We start from the raw sequence: 15204 nt of genomic DNA on the forward strand, positions 1-15204 counted from the left end.
CAGAAAAACATGACTAGAATTTACACAAACGTGTTTACAGGCTGACTTTAATGTGTTTCTACACATGCTTGTCCTCTGGTCATGTGATCATGTGGTTTGTAGGAACGCTCCTCTTCCTCGGAGGATCCACCTGTGCTTCCTCTCCTCTCTCCTCCACCTGTTACAGTGAGCGAACGTCCTCCATGATGGAGGAGCTGCTGGAAAGTGCTGAGAGTTTCCTCCAGAGTGAGACCTCTGTCACAGTTCAGAGGATCTACGGCAGCAGAGACCTTCATGGACACTAAAAGTCTCAAACACACAACAACAACATCACACTGACTCCACTCTGACATCACTGATCAATAATCAAAGAACACACAGATCAAACTGATTGATCAGCCATCAGAGGAGTCGGATCAATGGAGCTGCTTCTGTTCCTGATGTCCCCTGTTTGATCCTGGACCTGAACTCTCCCTGCAGAGGAGACACAAGACAGTCAGACACACACACACACACACACACACACACACACACACACACACACACACACACACACACAGCGAAACCAACCTTTTACTTTGAGGAGCACTGTTTTAACTTGGATGACCTGAGCGTTCCTCCTCAGGTTACAAACATATCTCCCACTGTCTCTCTCTGTGGGGTGTTTCAGGGTCAGACTGAGGTCTCCAGTTTTCAGCAGGTCTTCATTCATCTTCGTTCGGTCTCTGTAAACCTGGTGCTGTTTGTCAGGCTGATCAGAGCCGTTCTCATACCAGTGGACAATCACTAATGGTTCAGGTTCAAGACGTCCCCACCCCACCCCAGAATCTTCAGGCAGGTTTTGTGTGGTTTTGAAGGGCAGCTGGACAGACTCCGCCCCCTCCTCCACCTCCACCTGACAGACTGAGAGGACAACAAACACAACATGAGCTGTACAAAGTGTGATTGGTGTTGACAGAGCAGCATCATGTGACTCTTGTTCTGCACTAAATGAAGCGATGGAGTGGCGCCTCCTTCAGGCAGAGAAACAGCTCATGGAGAGAAATAATTATTAGAGCAAAAACAAGAGTGGAGCTGCAAATAAGGCCGAGAGGAACGCTGCAGAAAACTGTTCATGTGTGAATTCATCACTTCATAGATTTATTTGAGCACTAAAATCAGAGCTGCTTCTATTTCTAATATGACAGCTGTACATTAGAGCTGGAACACTTTAAATGTGAGCCATAAAAACATGATACTCTACAAGTGCATTCAGCTCTGACACTGTCACATCATGAAGGAGACGTGGAAATCACTTTGTTACACAAATCAAAGTCAAATCAATTCTATTGATGGAATATTGTGTGATCAATAGACTGATCAGTTTCTAATCTGTCATCTATCAGCTGGAAATCCAGCAGTGTCAAACAGACTTGGCAGTGTTTTCTGGGACAGGAGGCATCTTTCTGCAGCAGATGGGCTCCACTTCAACCAATCAGGAGCCAGATCCTCTCTGCTAACATATCATATGGAGTCCAGCGTGCAGGAAACACTCCATCAAGTACCTGTCCACACCTGCCCACACCTGCTGACCGCTCCGTCACTGACTGACGTCCCCCAGGTCCTAGTCCCTATCATCTCAGTTCCACTCTAAACACTAATACATGTTCAGCTGGACTCGGAGCCTCTGGAGACATTTTGGATATTCCAGTCATAATAACTAACAGGACAGTTTGTGCAAGGTGGAGAAAATCTGCTGCATCATCCCATTGATGAAGCATTCAGCTCCACCCTACAGTTTCTCTGCTGCCTCCATCCACCTTGGTTCACTTTGCTCTTCTTAATGTTGGAGCTCTGAATAGTCAGGCTTTTATTCTGAAGGATTTTACAACTTCCCCTCAGCTTGATTTGATGTTTTGAACAGAAACATGATGAAATCTGGAGAGGACTGTCTAGTCTGTGAACTCTGACCCCACATATGATTGTTTCAGTCAGCCCAGAGAAAGTGGCTGGGTGGGTGGAGCTTTGGCTTCAAATGCTCCCCTATTAAGGTGGATGAAGGGTGTAGTTTGGAGGTGCTGCTTGTTAAAGTGTGAAACAGCTGCTATCTGTGCAGGTATCTCCGCCCTCCTAAGACTCCATCAGAGTTGGAGCTCTCAGATGTTTCCTGCTCCATGGTTCTTATGTGTGATCACATGATCTGAGCTGCTGATTTTAAGATCCATGTTGATGATCTTACTGACTCATTTGCCACAGAGTTCCTCAGTACAGTAAATTCATTGGTTTCAAACAGCGTGTTGTTGGCCTACATATAACTGTGGGCTTCAGTATGAACTCCAGGCTTTGAGCTGATGTGTTTCTATCTGATCATTGATGGATTCTGTTTGAGATCATTTTTCCAAGTGATCAGGCAAAAGAAGCTGTGTCAGTACGCTGACGCTCTTTTCATGAGGAAACAGGAGAAACATGTTCATCAGTGTTTCCTACCACCACTGGTGTTCCTCCTCCCTCACACACACAAACACTCTGAATGATCTGAACCTCCTTTGTACATCCACTTTAGATTCAACTGCACCTTTTAAGATCAGGACTAAACGTGGTGCTCGCTCGCTGCCCTGGATTCACAAAGACATTCACAGTCTGAAAAGACAATGCCGGAGGGCAGAAAGGAGACGGAAGAAGGTGAATCACTTTGTTTCATTCATGTTGCTCTGAAGCTTTCCTTTCTTCTCATTGACGTGTTATGAACCAATCACAGCCCTTTCCTTTACAGCGCTCTGCTTTCACCCCTCCCTAAAAGCCCAAATTCATTCTCAGTTTAGTTCAGCTGGAGCCAAGATGACACAGAGAGCCTTTGGTCCATGAGATCTATCTAGGAGACATCAGTAACATCAGGTTTGTGTAAGCCGTCCTGTAGAACGCTTACATACAGCTGCTTCTGTCTCTGATCTCTGAGTATCTCTCAGCTTCAGCTGGGACTCCACCCAGGTGTTGGTTGGTTGTTGGCACAGGTGTAGAGCTGCTGCAGTGACTCACAGCTGCTTTCATCCAGTTTAAATTCAATGGTGACTTTAAGCGTGTTTCATGTATGAAAGCCAATAAAGACAGAATGAGTGGTCAGAGGTGTCATAATGAGATTCATGGTCAGATTTACTAACAGTTCAAAAGCTGCTGTCTGAATTTACTAAAGAGCTGCAGGTCAGTCTGGGACTGAAACACGAGGAGCAAACTGGTGCCATGCTGCAGTCACAAACATGAGCTGATGGCTGATCTACCAGCAACGTGCTGCTTTATATACAAACATGCAGCCAATCATGACTCTGTCAGAGCAGCCAATCAGAGGAAAGCAGCAGATGAGGGCGTGTGAGGCAGAGAGTGATGGAGCAACCAGAATAATCCACAGTAAGCTCAGGTTTCACTGATGAGTTTCTCTGTGGAAACAGTTCAGATCAATGAGAGGAGGCTGAAGGAGGATCAATATGTTTGTGATATCAGGGAGAACTCTGCTGATAGAAGCTGCTGGGACTGTGTGAGGTCCTGAGGACTGAGACTCAGGTGGAGCTCAGGATTGATCAGAGGAGAGCTGCATGATTACAAAGTGAACTGTGAGGATCAGCTGACTGTACATGAACATGATTTAGCATCAGATCTGATCAGTTACACACTCTGATAACATCTCCCCCTCTCTGTGCAAATACATGAACACTGCTAGAAGCAACAATCACAACCACATCAGGATCAATCACATTTTGATTGCTTTTTGTGTTCCATTGAGAACAATCTGCAGTAAAGTGTGCGTCACAGACCTGATTTATTTCAACACTTTACTCCAAACTTTGAAAGTGAAACTCCTACAAACACATCTGAAATAATCCAGCCACAGAAACTGTCCACAGCTTTCAGTCTCCACATTTACTGTGAAGCTCTGCAGGAAACCCTGACAGCAGCTTTTTAGCTCCAAAGCAGGTTTAGCTCTGGTGCAGAGTGTTAGTGACTCTGCCCGTGGACACAGTTATTTCTGCAGGTGACCTTGTTACAGGTGGATTTGGAGGAGATTCCCTTTCAGAGCACTCAAAGCTTTGTGGCAGGGAGTTTACTGCAGACTGCAGCATGTTTCATACCAAGCATGATGTGAGCCTGATGTGGCTGATAGCTGCTTCTAGCAGTCTTCATGTATGTGGAATGAGAGGGGAGATGTTATCAGGACCAGTTGCTGATTGGACGTCTCAAAGCTGTGAGCGCAGTGCTGAAACTTTGGCTCTGTCCTGTAGCTCTTCACTCAGTCCTCACCCTGAGTGTTTAGAGCCCAGCCCCACATATTCCTGCTCCTCAGGAATTCTGGGATTTGGAGGAAACACAGCTAAACTGAGCTGAAGCTAAGACGGAGGTCAAGGGGGAGGAGCCACAATACAAGCTGCATCCAGCCAATGGGTGCACTGTTGAGCCTGAGCCCATGGATGTGCAGAGGGTCACATGTTTAGTCCCATTTGTAGAAATGTGTCCATAATGAAGACAAATGCAGTCACACAGCTCTGCAACAGCACAAATCACTTTGATGGAGTTTGTTTGTGCTGCTCTCAGATCTGTACAACACTGACATGTGTGTCAACATGCTGCAGACTCACAAAGATGTGCCGTGTTAGCTTCATGTGTCCATCTGACACTATATTATAGTGACTTGAAGAAATCCCTGCAGCATCACATGCAGAACAAACAGAGGCCACGTGTGGCACAGTTCCTGTAACGGGATGAATCCGTGGATGTGTCGGGATCTGACGCTGAATCATGTTGCTGTTCTTTTCCACATGGTACAGGTCAGCTGTTCCACACAGATTTCAGCTTTCTAGAAGAGTTAGTCTGGAATAAAGCAGCTCTCCTCTGGACCAATCCTGCCTCCAGCTGAGCCGTCACACACACACATTCACACACAGTCCCAGCAGTTTGTAGCACAGCAGTGATCCTTCTATCAGAAACATGCTGCTTCTCCTTCATCCTCCTCTCATTGATCTGAATCAGCTGTTTTCACAGAGAAACGCTGCACAAATCCTTCACTCCACTATTTCTGTCAGCAGATGACTCGCTCTATCATGGCTGCTGCTCCTTTTTCACTCATTTGTGCTTTGAATCAAATCTGTTTCTCATCATCACCATGAACAGGCTGCTCATCAATCAGCACATTAGCTGTAGATCAGCTGCACACTGATGAAGATGCTCAGACAGACGGGCACACAGAGGACTTTATGATCTGTTCTTAAATTCAGTCCAACATGGATCATTTCAGAGTCCAATCATCTCTGGAAACTTGTGCTTACATGGCACACGGTGCGCTGGGCTCCTTCAACAAATAGCACTACACCTCTGGTTGTCAGCTTCATCTCTCCATCGCTCTCCCCGTGGCTACAGTACAAGTGAGCTGACACATCCATCAGTGGAGACTGTGGGCCAGTAAGGAGCAGCAGCTGCCTGCAACATGGGCTTTACATTGAAAACAGCCACAAGTCTGGGCCTAACCACGCCTTTGGACTTCTTCTTCATTTCCATGAGATTTACATTTCAGGGAGTTCCCCTGGAAAAAGAGCCGTTTTGAAAGCTGTTTGCTGACTTCATCAATAATCTGCTTCAATCATCCAGATGAGAATCCTGAGAATGGAGCAGCCCTGATAGCAGCTCATAGGATCACAGTGTTTTTCATTCAGCTGATTGATTTCACAGGTTAGCAGGTGAACAATCTAACTGTGCTCCTCCTTCCACCTTTGGACCACTCATTTAGTGACAGCCAGGATTTGACAATCAGCTGTGACACAGGAAAACATGAGGTGGGAAACTCTGGAGAAGATTTGCTTTTCTCTACAGGGGAGGCTCGCACATCTAATCTGCTCACAATCACTCAACTCACTTCAACAACATGCTGACTCAGTCATTTCTGCACGTTTCCTCATGTTACAGCCCTGACTTCAGTTCAGCTGAGGAGGAGATGAGGGAGGAGAGAGCAGTGGTGGAGGAGGCAGATAAGGAAGAAGAGGAGGAGAAGATCCAAAGAGGAGGCAGGGGGAGAGGCTCAGGAACAGTTAGGATCAGAGACTTTGAGCCATCATGGACTCCCACTCCTTCCATCCAGCCCTGTGTGGATCAGCAGCTCCAAAATGTCTGCTCACTCATGTTCTTACTGTCTGTGCTCTTCTTTCATTTCACTCATTATATGTGAACTGCTCCTAAATCACACTGGATATGGATTTTCTGTCCATCCACACTAATTCTCTTCATTCTCACCTGATTGTTTGGATGCTCTTTGATAGCACATTGAAAATGCTCACAGTGACTTCTATTGCCACACTGACTGGACAAATACAAAGTTGAAGGCTTCATGTGTTTGGCACCAATAATACTTTGGTAGGTCTGAATTGTGTTTTGAACCATCTCTCAGGACCAAAGTCTTTTTGCTTCATTCACAAAGAGCTGAAGGCTTTTTACCTCACAGTTTGTCCTTTGATATTATTGGATGATGGACTATGGAAAACACAAATGTGCACTTCTTAATGGCTCATATGTGCTGTGAAAGAGCTCTTTGTCATCTTGAAGCCTTTTCAATAGTTTTTCTTTGGCTGTTTGTAAAGTTTTCTGTGTGAACTCTCAGGAATCTGGAGCAGTCTAATAGAAGTCTACTGGGGTATAGAGGGAGGAGCTTCTGTCAGACTCTTTCTGTCAGACACTAACATCGGGATCATCACACTCATCATTTTCACAATAAAAGCCTCATATTTATGGCTGCTCCACCCTGACATGTGACAACATCCAAATGACTGGATCAAAGTGTTTGAATGATCTCAGCAGCTTTAAAACTATTGATATTTATACATTTACATTGATTTGGACTAAACTAACAAAACTTTTGATTTGATCCAAACTCAAATCATGCCAGAGGCTTTTATTTTGAAGTTAGGATCATTGTTAATGGTCTTCTTAGTCTGTTCATTTAAACACACAGTTGCTCCGCCTGACATTTTTGGCTTTTAGATCAAAACATCAAAGAATTTATTTTATTTGAATGAACTGAAAATAGATTCAAACTAAAAGCTTTTAGAGAATAAACTCCTACATGACCTCTGACCTTTGACCTGTATCTACAGCACTGACCTGTGACTTTCAGCTCCACTTGTTTCTTCAGCAGGATGATTCCCTCCCTGCTGTAGACGGTGCAGGTGTAGGTGTGGCTGTCTCCATCTGTGGGGTATTTCAGGGTCAGACTGAGGTCTCCAGTTTTCAGCAGGTCTTCATTCATCTTCGTTCGGTCTCTGTAAACCTGGTGCTGTTCTTCAGGCTGGTCAGAGCCGTTCTCATACACGTGGACCTTTGTGTTGTAATTGTTCCTCCACTCAAATTTAGCGTCTTCAGGCAGGTGAAGTGTGGTGTTGAAGGGCAGCTGGACAGACTCCACCCCTGAATCCACCTCCACCTGGGGGACTGAGAGGACAACAAAGCACAACATGAGCTTGGATGGAGACATTTGTGTTGACTCTAACAGGCTGAATGCTGCTGCTTCACTGGGAGCTCACTGTTAGATAGAAAGTGGTCAGTGTGAAGAGGAGACGCAGCAGAAAGATGAAGACTGACAGGAAGAAAGCAGTGAACAGACTGTTGGAGCTGCTGTTAGTGGGACAGGACTTTATTCAGTCTCTGAGGACCAGATTTGACTTGATGAAGCAGAGAAACACAGTCTGAGTGTTTCTGTCACACTCACTTCATCACACAGCTCAGTTTGACAACATCTGGAAGAATTTGATAGAAGCCTTCCTTTAGTAAAAGCACCAATAAAACACCATGAAAACACCTCACTACACACAAAACTGCAGTACTGGCAAATTGGACATAAAGTCTGAAAAGTCAAAGTACTTATTGTGCAGAAAAATGTTCCCATCAGTGTCTATGGATCAATATTACTGCTGCACATGTTTAAGGCTGAGCTCATTTCAAATCCTTTCTATTGTGTTGAATCTGCAGTAATGCATCATATTCTATAAAATCATATGTTTGTAGTGGCTGTCCTGTGAGGACCACGTATCTCTAAATAAACAGCTGTTAATGAGCTCACAAACACAGGCCTACAGCTGGATTTGAAAAAGTCCATTCAATAGAAAATCAACAATCACAGCTGGATTCAAAGGCTTGAGCTCTGTGTGACATGGTTACCTGTCAGTATCTACAGGGGGATTCAAATATGAAGGAAACATGAAGGTGGTGCATTAGAAAAACTGCTGCTTTCAAGTGCAGAGCAACAAACTATTTGAACTGATCCAACTTTATTAACACAGACAAAGATTTGTGGATCAGCTGCTGTAACATTTGTAATGAGCATTAATATTAATAAGTGTGAGTGAACAGAGCTGCTGAAACAGTGAAACTCTCACTGACTGATGTTACGTGAGGCCTTGTTGGCTCATTGTTAGTTCGCTGCACTGAAACAGGAAAATCCAGCTGTTAGTCATAATGTTTGGGTTTGTAAAGCACTTTATAACTGAGGACAGTGTGGAGGAGAGTCTGTGTGAGTCAGCTGCACCAGTGCTTCATGGTTTGGTGTTTTTAACATAAAGTCGTCCCTGTAGATGCTTTTAGTTTCAGTGTCCTTATTTTGCCCTCAGTTATTGGTTCTCACTGTCTCCAGATCAGGTTCAAACACAGAGGAGATCAGGGCTTTGCAGCTGCTCCTAAACTGTGGAACAAAACGCAACATTAGAGACCTTCAACACCCTCCATCCTCTTCCTCTTCTCCTTATCCCAGCTAACACAGAGAGACACTCACAGCACACAGAGAGGAGTGTCGGGGGAAAGGCCCCACTCAGGTGGTGGAAATGACCTCAGGAACTTGTTGCTGTGAGGCAACAATGATCAGCACCACCATACTGTTTGTTTCACTCATGGTTTCTCATTTTATGTTTTGGTTTTAATTTGTTGAATTATTTCAGGACTTTGACTCATTTAAATGTGCATCACTTTGGTCAGCAGCTGTTTCAGTAACACTTTATAACACCACCTGCAAATAAGACACAAGTAGCCTGTAGTTACCTGTAAGTTTGTGTAACAAGTAGGTTTGTACAGAAAGAATAAAATAATTACACTGTAAGTACATTTAAGTACAGCGTCAGTCATTTTAAGTGCTGGGTTATTTCATGGGAAATTTCCAGAACAACAAACAATATTCCATCTTTGTACTTTCCGGGCCGCGGCTCATATTATGGAGCGACTCAGCCTCAGCCTAACATCCTGGTATTTTATAGCAAAGGACGCTAAGAAAGGAAATCCAGCCACACTGTAGCCGACTGTCTGCATTGTAATCAGGCTGCAATGTAGGGAAGTGTCTACAAAGAAGCTCCAGCTGAAAGGATTTACAGCAGGTTAGTGTGATGACAGATAGAGGTGTAAATGTACTGACATGTAAAGAGTGTGTTGAGAAGGTGGAAGAGTGACGTGTGAGCAGCAGGATGGCTTCATGACAAGAACAAGCACTTCAGATGTACAGAGAAGGTCAGGAGGAGCTGCACTGTTTCTGTGTGCATGCAAACAATGGTTGGTGCAGGACATGTATGAGGACAGAGAGACAGTGGGAAGGTTTGCAGTAGCAGGGAAAGATGGGTTCCTGCTGGGGCTGGGATTACATCAGAAATCCACTCTAAGCCCCTTCTTGTTAGCAGCGCTGATGGACAGGCTGGCAGATGAGCTCAGGCAGGAGTCTCAGCAGCTCTGTTTGCTGAGGACATTGTGATCTGTAGTGAGAGCAGGAAGCAGGTGGGTGGAGGAGAGCCTGGAGAGGTGGAGGTATGCTCTGAAGAGAAGAGGAAGGAAAGACAGAATACATGTGTGTGAAGAAGCTGCAGATACGACAGTGAAGATGAAGGAGTCGAGGTGGTGATGGTAGATCAGTTTAAATACATGAAGTCCTCCATACAAATCAGCAAAGTCCAACAGAGGTGAAGTGACAGTACAGGCAGGATGGAGTGGGTGCACACATGTATCAGGTGTGATCTGTGACAGGAGGACAGCAGCTAAAGTCAATATGAAGCTTTCCAGCCTAGTGAGGCTGTGATGATGGAGACATGACACAAAGACAGGAGGCGACCTGGAGGTGGCAGAAGATTTGAACAAGTGAGCAGAATAGAAAGGATGGAAATGAGTGGGTGACAGGGACAGCTCAGGCTGAGGAGTCTACAGGACAAAGATAGAGAGGAAGGCTGAGACTGATGGAAACGTGCAGAAGAGGGACGCTGGATATATCCATGCACCATGTTGAACCTGCAACTACCAAACATCAAGTGTTTGTATGGAAAACCTGAAACAGCCCAGGAAATGTGTTCATCCATAATATTTGTGTTATTAGTCTTTCTATAGTCACCTGAATACAACACAAATAACACACAAACCAACAATCAGCAGTGTTTGTGTTACGTTCAGTAACCATGAAGCACAACTGCAAACATTTAGTATCACAAGTAGCAGCTAAAGCATCAAATAAATGTTCCACCTCGTATATTTACACACAAATGTTGTGTTTATTTTTACCTGTGTGTGATTTTGATTTTAGCCTCTTCATTGTTTTCCACAAATATACTGCACAGCATCATTTCCTGCTTCTGTTTTTCACACTAAATCTCTCAGCTTGAAAATAATTGGTTGTTATTGGTAGAAGTTATCAAATGAAATGAAAATGATGAACAGACTTAATAACAGGACTTCAAAAAGCTCAAATCTGGAACCTTTGCTTTGTTACTGGATTAAATGAAGACATTAACTGACCTGACATCTGATACTCTGTTTTAGTAAACCCATCTTTTCTCTACTCAGCAGTTTAGTTCTTTTATTGTTGTAATCAAAGCCTCAGGTGGGATGATGTCATTTCCTGTCAGCAGAGGAAGCAGTTGTTGTTGACGGTCGCTTTGCAACCCACAAACTCTGCACAAGCAAGAATAAAGAGCGCAGAAGACTTCAAATCCTTCCTGTCTCACAGTGTTTTTATCAGCTGATGCTCTAAAATGTTTCCTGATAGTTCAGAGCTGAAGCTCCGCCCACGTTGTTGCTTAGTTACAAATACACAAGTACATGATTGGACCTTAAATATAATCAGACATCACAGCACAGCTTTAACACAGCACTGTTTTTAAGCTGTTTCAAATATGACAAATAATATTGACAGATTGAGTCCACAGATGTGTTTGATGTATTTAATCAGTCACAGCACCAGTGTCCCTCACAGCTGTGGATGTGTTCAGCTTCTCCTGCTGGCTTCACTTTATATACAAACATGTGTTTATTCTAAATATTACTTTCAGTTTGGTATTATTAAGTTTACAGTTTAAAAAGTGAACTTTAGCCTTAATGAGCTGAAGCTGTAACATTGAATGAAACAAACATGTTTGATGTTATTTTTCTGTTGTTGAATATTAAATCACTTTATTACTGAATGACTGTTTCTGTCTGTCTGATGACATCACAGTCCACACTTCCTGTTACAAATCTGAGTCACTTTAGTATTTCCCACTCAGATGATGTCATTTTAATGAAAGCACTCTGCCGTCCTATCTAATCACAGTCCCAGTCTGAACCATATACTATCCACACAGCAGCTTACTGGCTTCATATTATGTGGAGCACTAAAAGCAGCCTTTCTGTGGAGCTACTGGGAATCTACAAAACCATTAAAGAGGACAAAATGATTCTGTCTGTAGTCGCAGCATCAGATTAGTGAAAGAAACTAAAGTACTAAAAGAATCAAACTGAGTAAACAGATTGAATTGAATGTTTCTTTCTTCTTTTAGTGACGAGCCCTGATCATGTGACCCACAGGTACAAGTTATTATGAAAAGATACCAGAAAGTCTGTCGCCAAGACAACCAAGTATGACAGTGTGAACAACACAACCCTGTCACACAGCAGCATCACTGTGAGCTGCAGCATGTGCATTTAAAACACTATATTTATGAAGTTATGCTTCTATCTTACTGTCTGTGAAATATTCTGTGGAAATGACACGTCCACACTTTTTAATGGGCCCACAGTAACCAGAGATCATTAAAGCTGCACTAAGGAAACAAAGAGGAAAGACTTATAGTGTTATATCTAAGTTTGCTCTGTGACATTCATTTTGTGACACAGCTTGTAAAACTGTTGCAGTTTCATGTCACTTGCACATGGATCCTTGTAAGAAAGCTCATTTAAATGACTGTGAACAGGGCTCGGTTGTTCTGATGTGCTGGGATTTGACCACAGCCTCCTCCAGGCTTTACTGACAATGGTCCAAAGAAGAGAAGCTGTCCAGTGAGCAGCAGCTCTCTGTGTGGAAATACCTGGTTGGTGTGGATGTTTCTAGCAGGAGAAGCAAATCTGACATCATCTCAAAGCAGTTCTTCAAACATGAAAATCACTTCACTGGATTCAAATCCACCAAGTCTGGATCCAATAGAGCAGCTGTGGCTGTGGTGGAAGTGGATATTTGCATCATGGATGTGGAGATGACACGTGTGCAGTAACTGTGTAACACTATCATGTTAACATGGTGAAAATGTCTCCTTGTTAAAACTATACTACAAAGAATGAAGCAGCTCTGAAGGAAAAAGGGCTCCAGCCCATTACTAACAAGGTGGACCTAATGAAGTGGCCAGTAAGTGTGGTAGTAATGGCTTGTTTGTAAAAGCCAAAAATCAAACACATGATTTTAGCTCTGTACATTCGACTTTTTGGGTCTCCAGATGATAATGAAACAGATGTATTTACATCTATAACTGCTTATTCAGTTCCTGGTGGTGGGAGGTGGATTTAGGCCGACGTTCATCAAACCTAAATGAATTATTTGTCCTAATAGTCAGAGGGCCAAATGTATTAATGAGTGCTGGAAACCTCCATGTGTGTCTGTACAGGTGGAGATCACTGGAGAAGCTGAAAGCTTTGGTGCTTTTCTACTAGTTGGGACGACTCTGTGAAAATCTGCTGACAGTCTGAGGAAGTTTTTGGACTCTTGCTCACAAAGTAAAAGACATTTTACAAAGTGAACAGAAAAGAAACTTGTTCTGAGTGTAAGTGTTGTTTTGGATGCTGATGGATTGTTGAAGCTCATGTTTGAAGAGTTATGGATTGTTTCATGTTCTTCTTTTTTAAGTTTAAGTTGAATGAACACAGCTCAGCTCGTCTCCATGTTTATAAGCTCACATGATGCTGTGCTCTCCACAGTTTGATCGTACGGATCAAAGTATCATTTCCAATAAGAAATGGAGAAAAGTGTTTATCACTGTATTCTGTTAGATTTGTATTGTGATTGTCATTTATGCTTAGAAATATCTACTTATATATTCTTAGAGTTTTATAATCAATTGTGTAGTGATAGGAGGTTTGATCCTTAATAGTCTGCAAGCTTTGTGTGCATTCCAGAGCTCTCTGACTTTCACACCCACATGTTAGGAGCATGGGAGAGGTCATACCTTGTCTTATTGCTTTATGGTAGGATAAACGTATCTATGTCTGTTTTAGGCTAAGTGCCTTTTGTTTAGATGGACGGCTCTGGGGAGTCTTCCTGGGGTCACAGTTTGACCCCCACACACAAGGTATTCTTTGTTCACATGTATACCTATGTCATATGTTAATGAACCTATGCATATTCATGTAACCACAATAAAAGAGCAGTGTTACGGGAGAGCGGAGAGAGCAACTGGGGTCAAGCGAAGGAACGGCGCCTGTCCAGTTCTCTCCCGTGCACGTGAAACATAAAGAATGTTGCCTACTCGTGTCTTGCTTGCTGTGTAATTACATTGCCTTCAACGTTCCAGCGAATAGGTTCAAGCTGCAAACCTATCATATTCATTTTATAGGTAACATGTAAAGACAGCTGAACAGTGAAACTTCCATTATGCAGAAAATGACTGAAGCAGAACTTACTCAGTAATGACTTCGGCTGCTACGATACTGAAAATGATTCACAGACAATTTGCATCTTTCCTATAAAATACATGAAAGTTCAGCCAGATTAAGACTCCATGATACGGCCCACAGCCCAGGAAGTACAGGGTACTTGTTTGCAAATAAATGAACTGGCTTAGCGATGAACACATATGAAATAATCCAGCCACAGAAAATGTCCACGGCTAGTCTGTTTGCTGCTATAGATATAATCCAGCTGATGTGGGAGAACTACATGTGACACTTTGATGCAGCCATGAATCTGACTGATTTCTTTCCATTTTCAAAGGTTGATGCATCAGTTAAAGTCCTTAAAAAGCTCAGAAATAAAGAGAAAGGTTGGTTAAAGCAAAGAGAGGCACTGGCAGCATTTAAGACACTAAACAAGAGAAACAGATCAGAGAACATCAGACTGAATAAGTGGAATAAAGTGAAACAGAGAACTAACGCTCCCTAAGAATGGAGCTGTCAGAGGAAGAGAGCAGCAAACTGAAAGTCTCTGTTAGCTGCAGAGCTCTGAAACTTCACACAGCTTTGGATGATAACATGGAGAAAGGATGTGGAGATTTTCACAGCTCTGCTAGAAATCATCTTCTAGTTATTGTGACTCAGATATGACTGATTATAGATGAGGACCAAAGAAGGTTTTTACTGAGATTTGAACTGACTTAGCTTAGCCTGTGTTTTAGCCACATGCTAAACAAACACATGTTCAGAAACTAGAAGATGTTACCTTTCAGATGAAGTCTCACACATGAACTTTGCTCCTACAGTTCATCTGCTGAAGCTTTTACATTTGGCTGGAAATCAAATAAAAACCAAAACAGCCACAAACATCAGACATGCTAACACTGTAACATTATTGGATGGAGCCCACTGAGACTGAACCACCATTATGAGTCTGACCTCTGACCTTTGACCTGTATCTACAGCACTGACCTCTGACAGTGAGCAGCACTTCTTTCTTCATCAGGATGTTTCCCTCCCTGCTGTAGACGGTGCAGGTGTAGGTCTTTGTGTCCCAGTCTGTGGGCTGTTTCAGGGTCAGACTGAGGTCTCCAGTTTTCAGCAGGTCTTCATTCATCTTCGTTCGGTCTCTGTAACCCTGGTGCTGTTCTGCAGGTTTGTCAGAGCCGTTCTCATACACGTGGACCTTCCTGTTGTATCTGTTCTCCTTCCACTCCACTTTAGCGTCTTCAGGCAGGTGAAGTGTGGTGTTGAAGGGCAGCTGGACAGACTCCACCCCTGGATTCGCCTCCACCTCATGGACTGAGAGGACAACAACGCACAACATGAGCTTGGATGGAAACA

The 15204-nt window shown here is 43.4% G+C and overlaps 1 protein-coding gene across 1 annotated transcript in view; it reads right to left on the bottom strand.

Annotated features, from left to right (window-relative positions):
• Positions 1–14095: 14095 nt before the first annotated feature.
• The window catches only part of LOC134621204 (uncharacterized), a 55316-nt gene continuing 54207 nt past the window's right edge, over positions 14096–15204 (bottom strand). Inside the window, exons 11-12 of the mRNA XM_065469971.1 lie at positions 14833–15162; positions 14096–14693 (exon numbers count right to left, since the gene is read on the bottom strand). Coding sequence (XP_065326043.1) covers positions 14668–14693; positions 14833–15162 — 356 coding nt within the window. The 3' untranslated portion in view covers positions 14096–14667. The remainder of the gene's footprint in view (positions 14694–14832; positions 15163–15204) is intronic.

This window comes from Pelmatolapia mariae, linkage group LG3_W, assembly GCF_036321145.2.
Source record: "Pelmatolapia mariae isolate MD_Pm_ZW linkage group LG3_W, Pm_UMD_F_2, whole genome shotgun sequence".
NCBI lineage: Eukaryota > Metazoa > Chordata > Actinopteri > Cichliformes > Cichlidae > Pelmatolapia > Pelmatolapia mariae.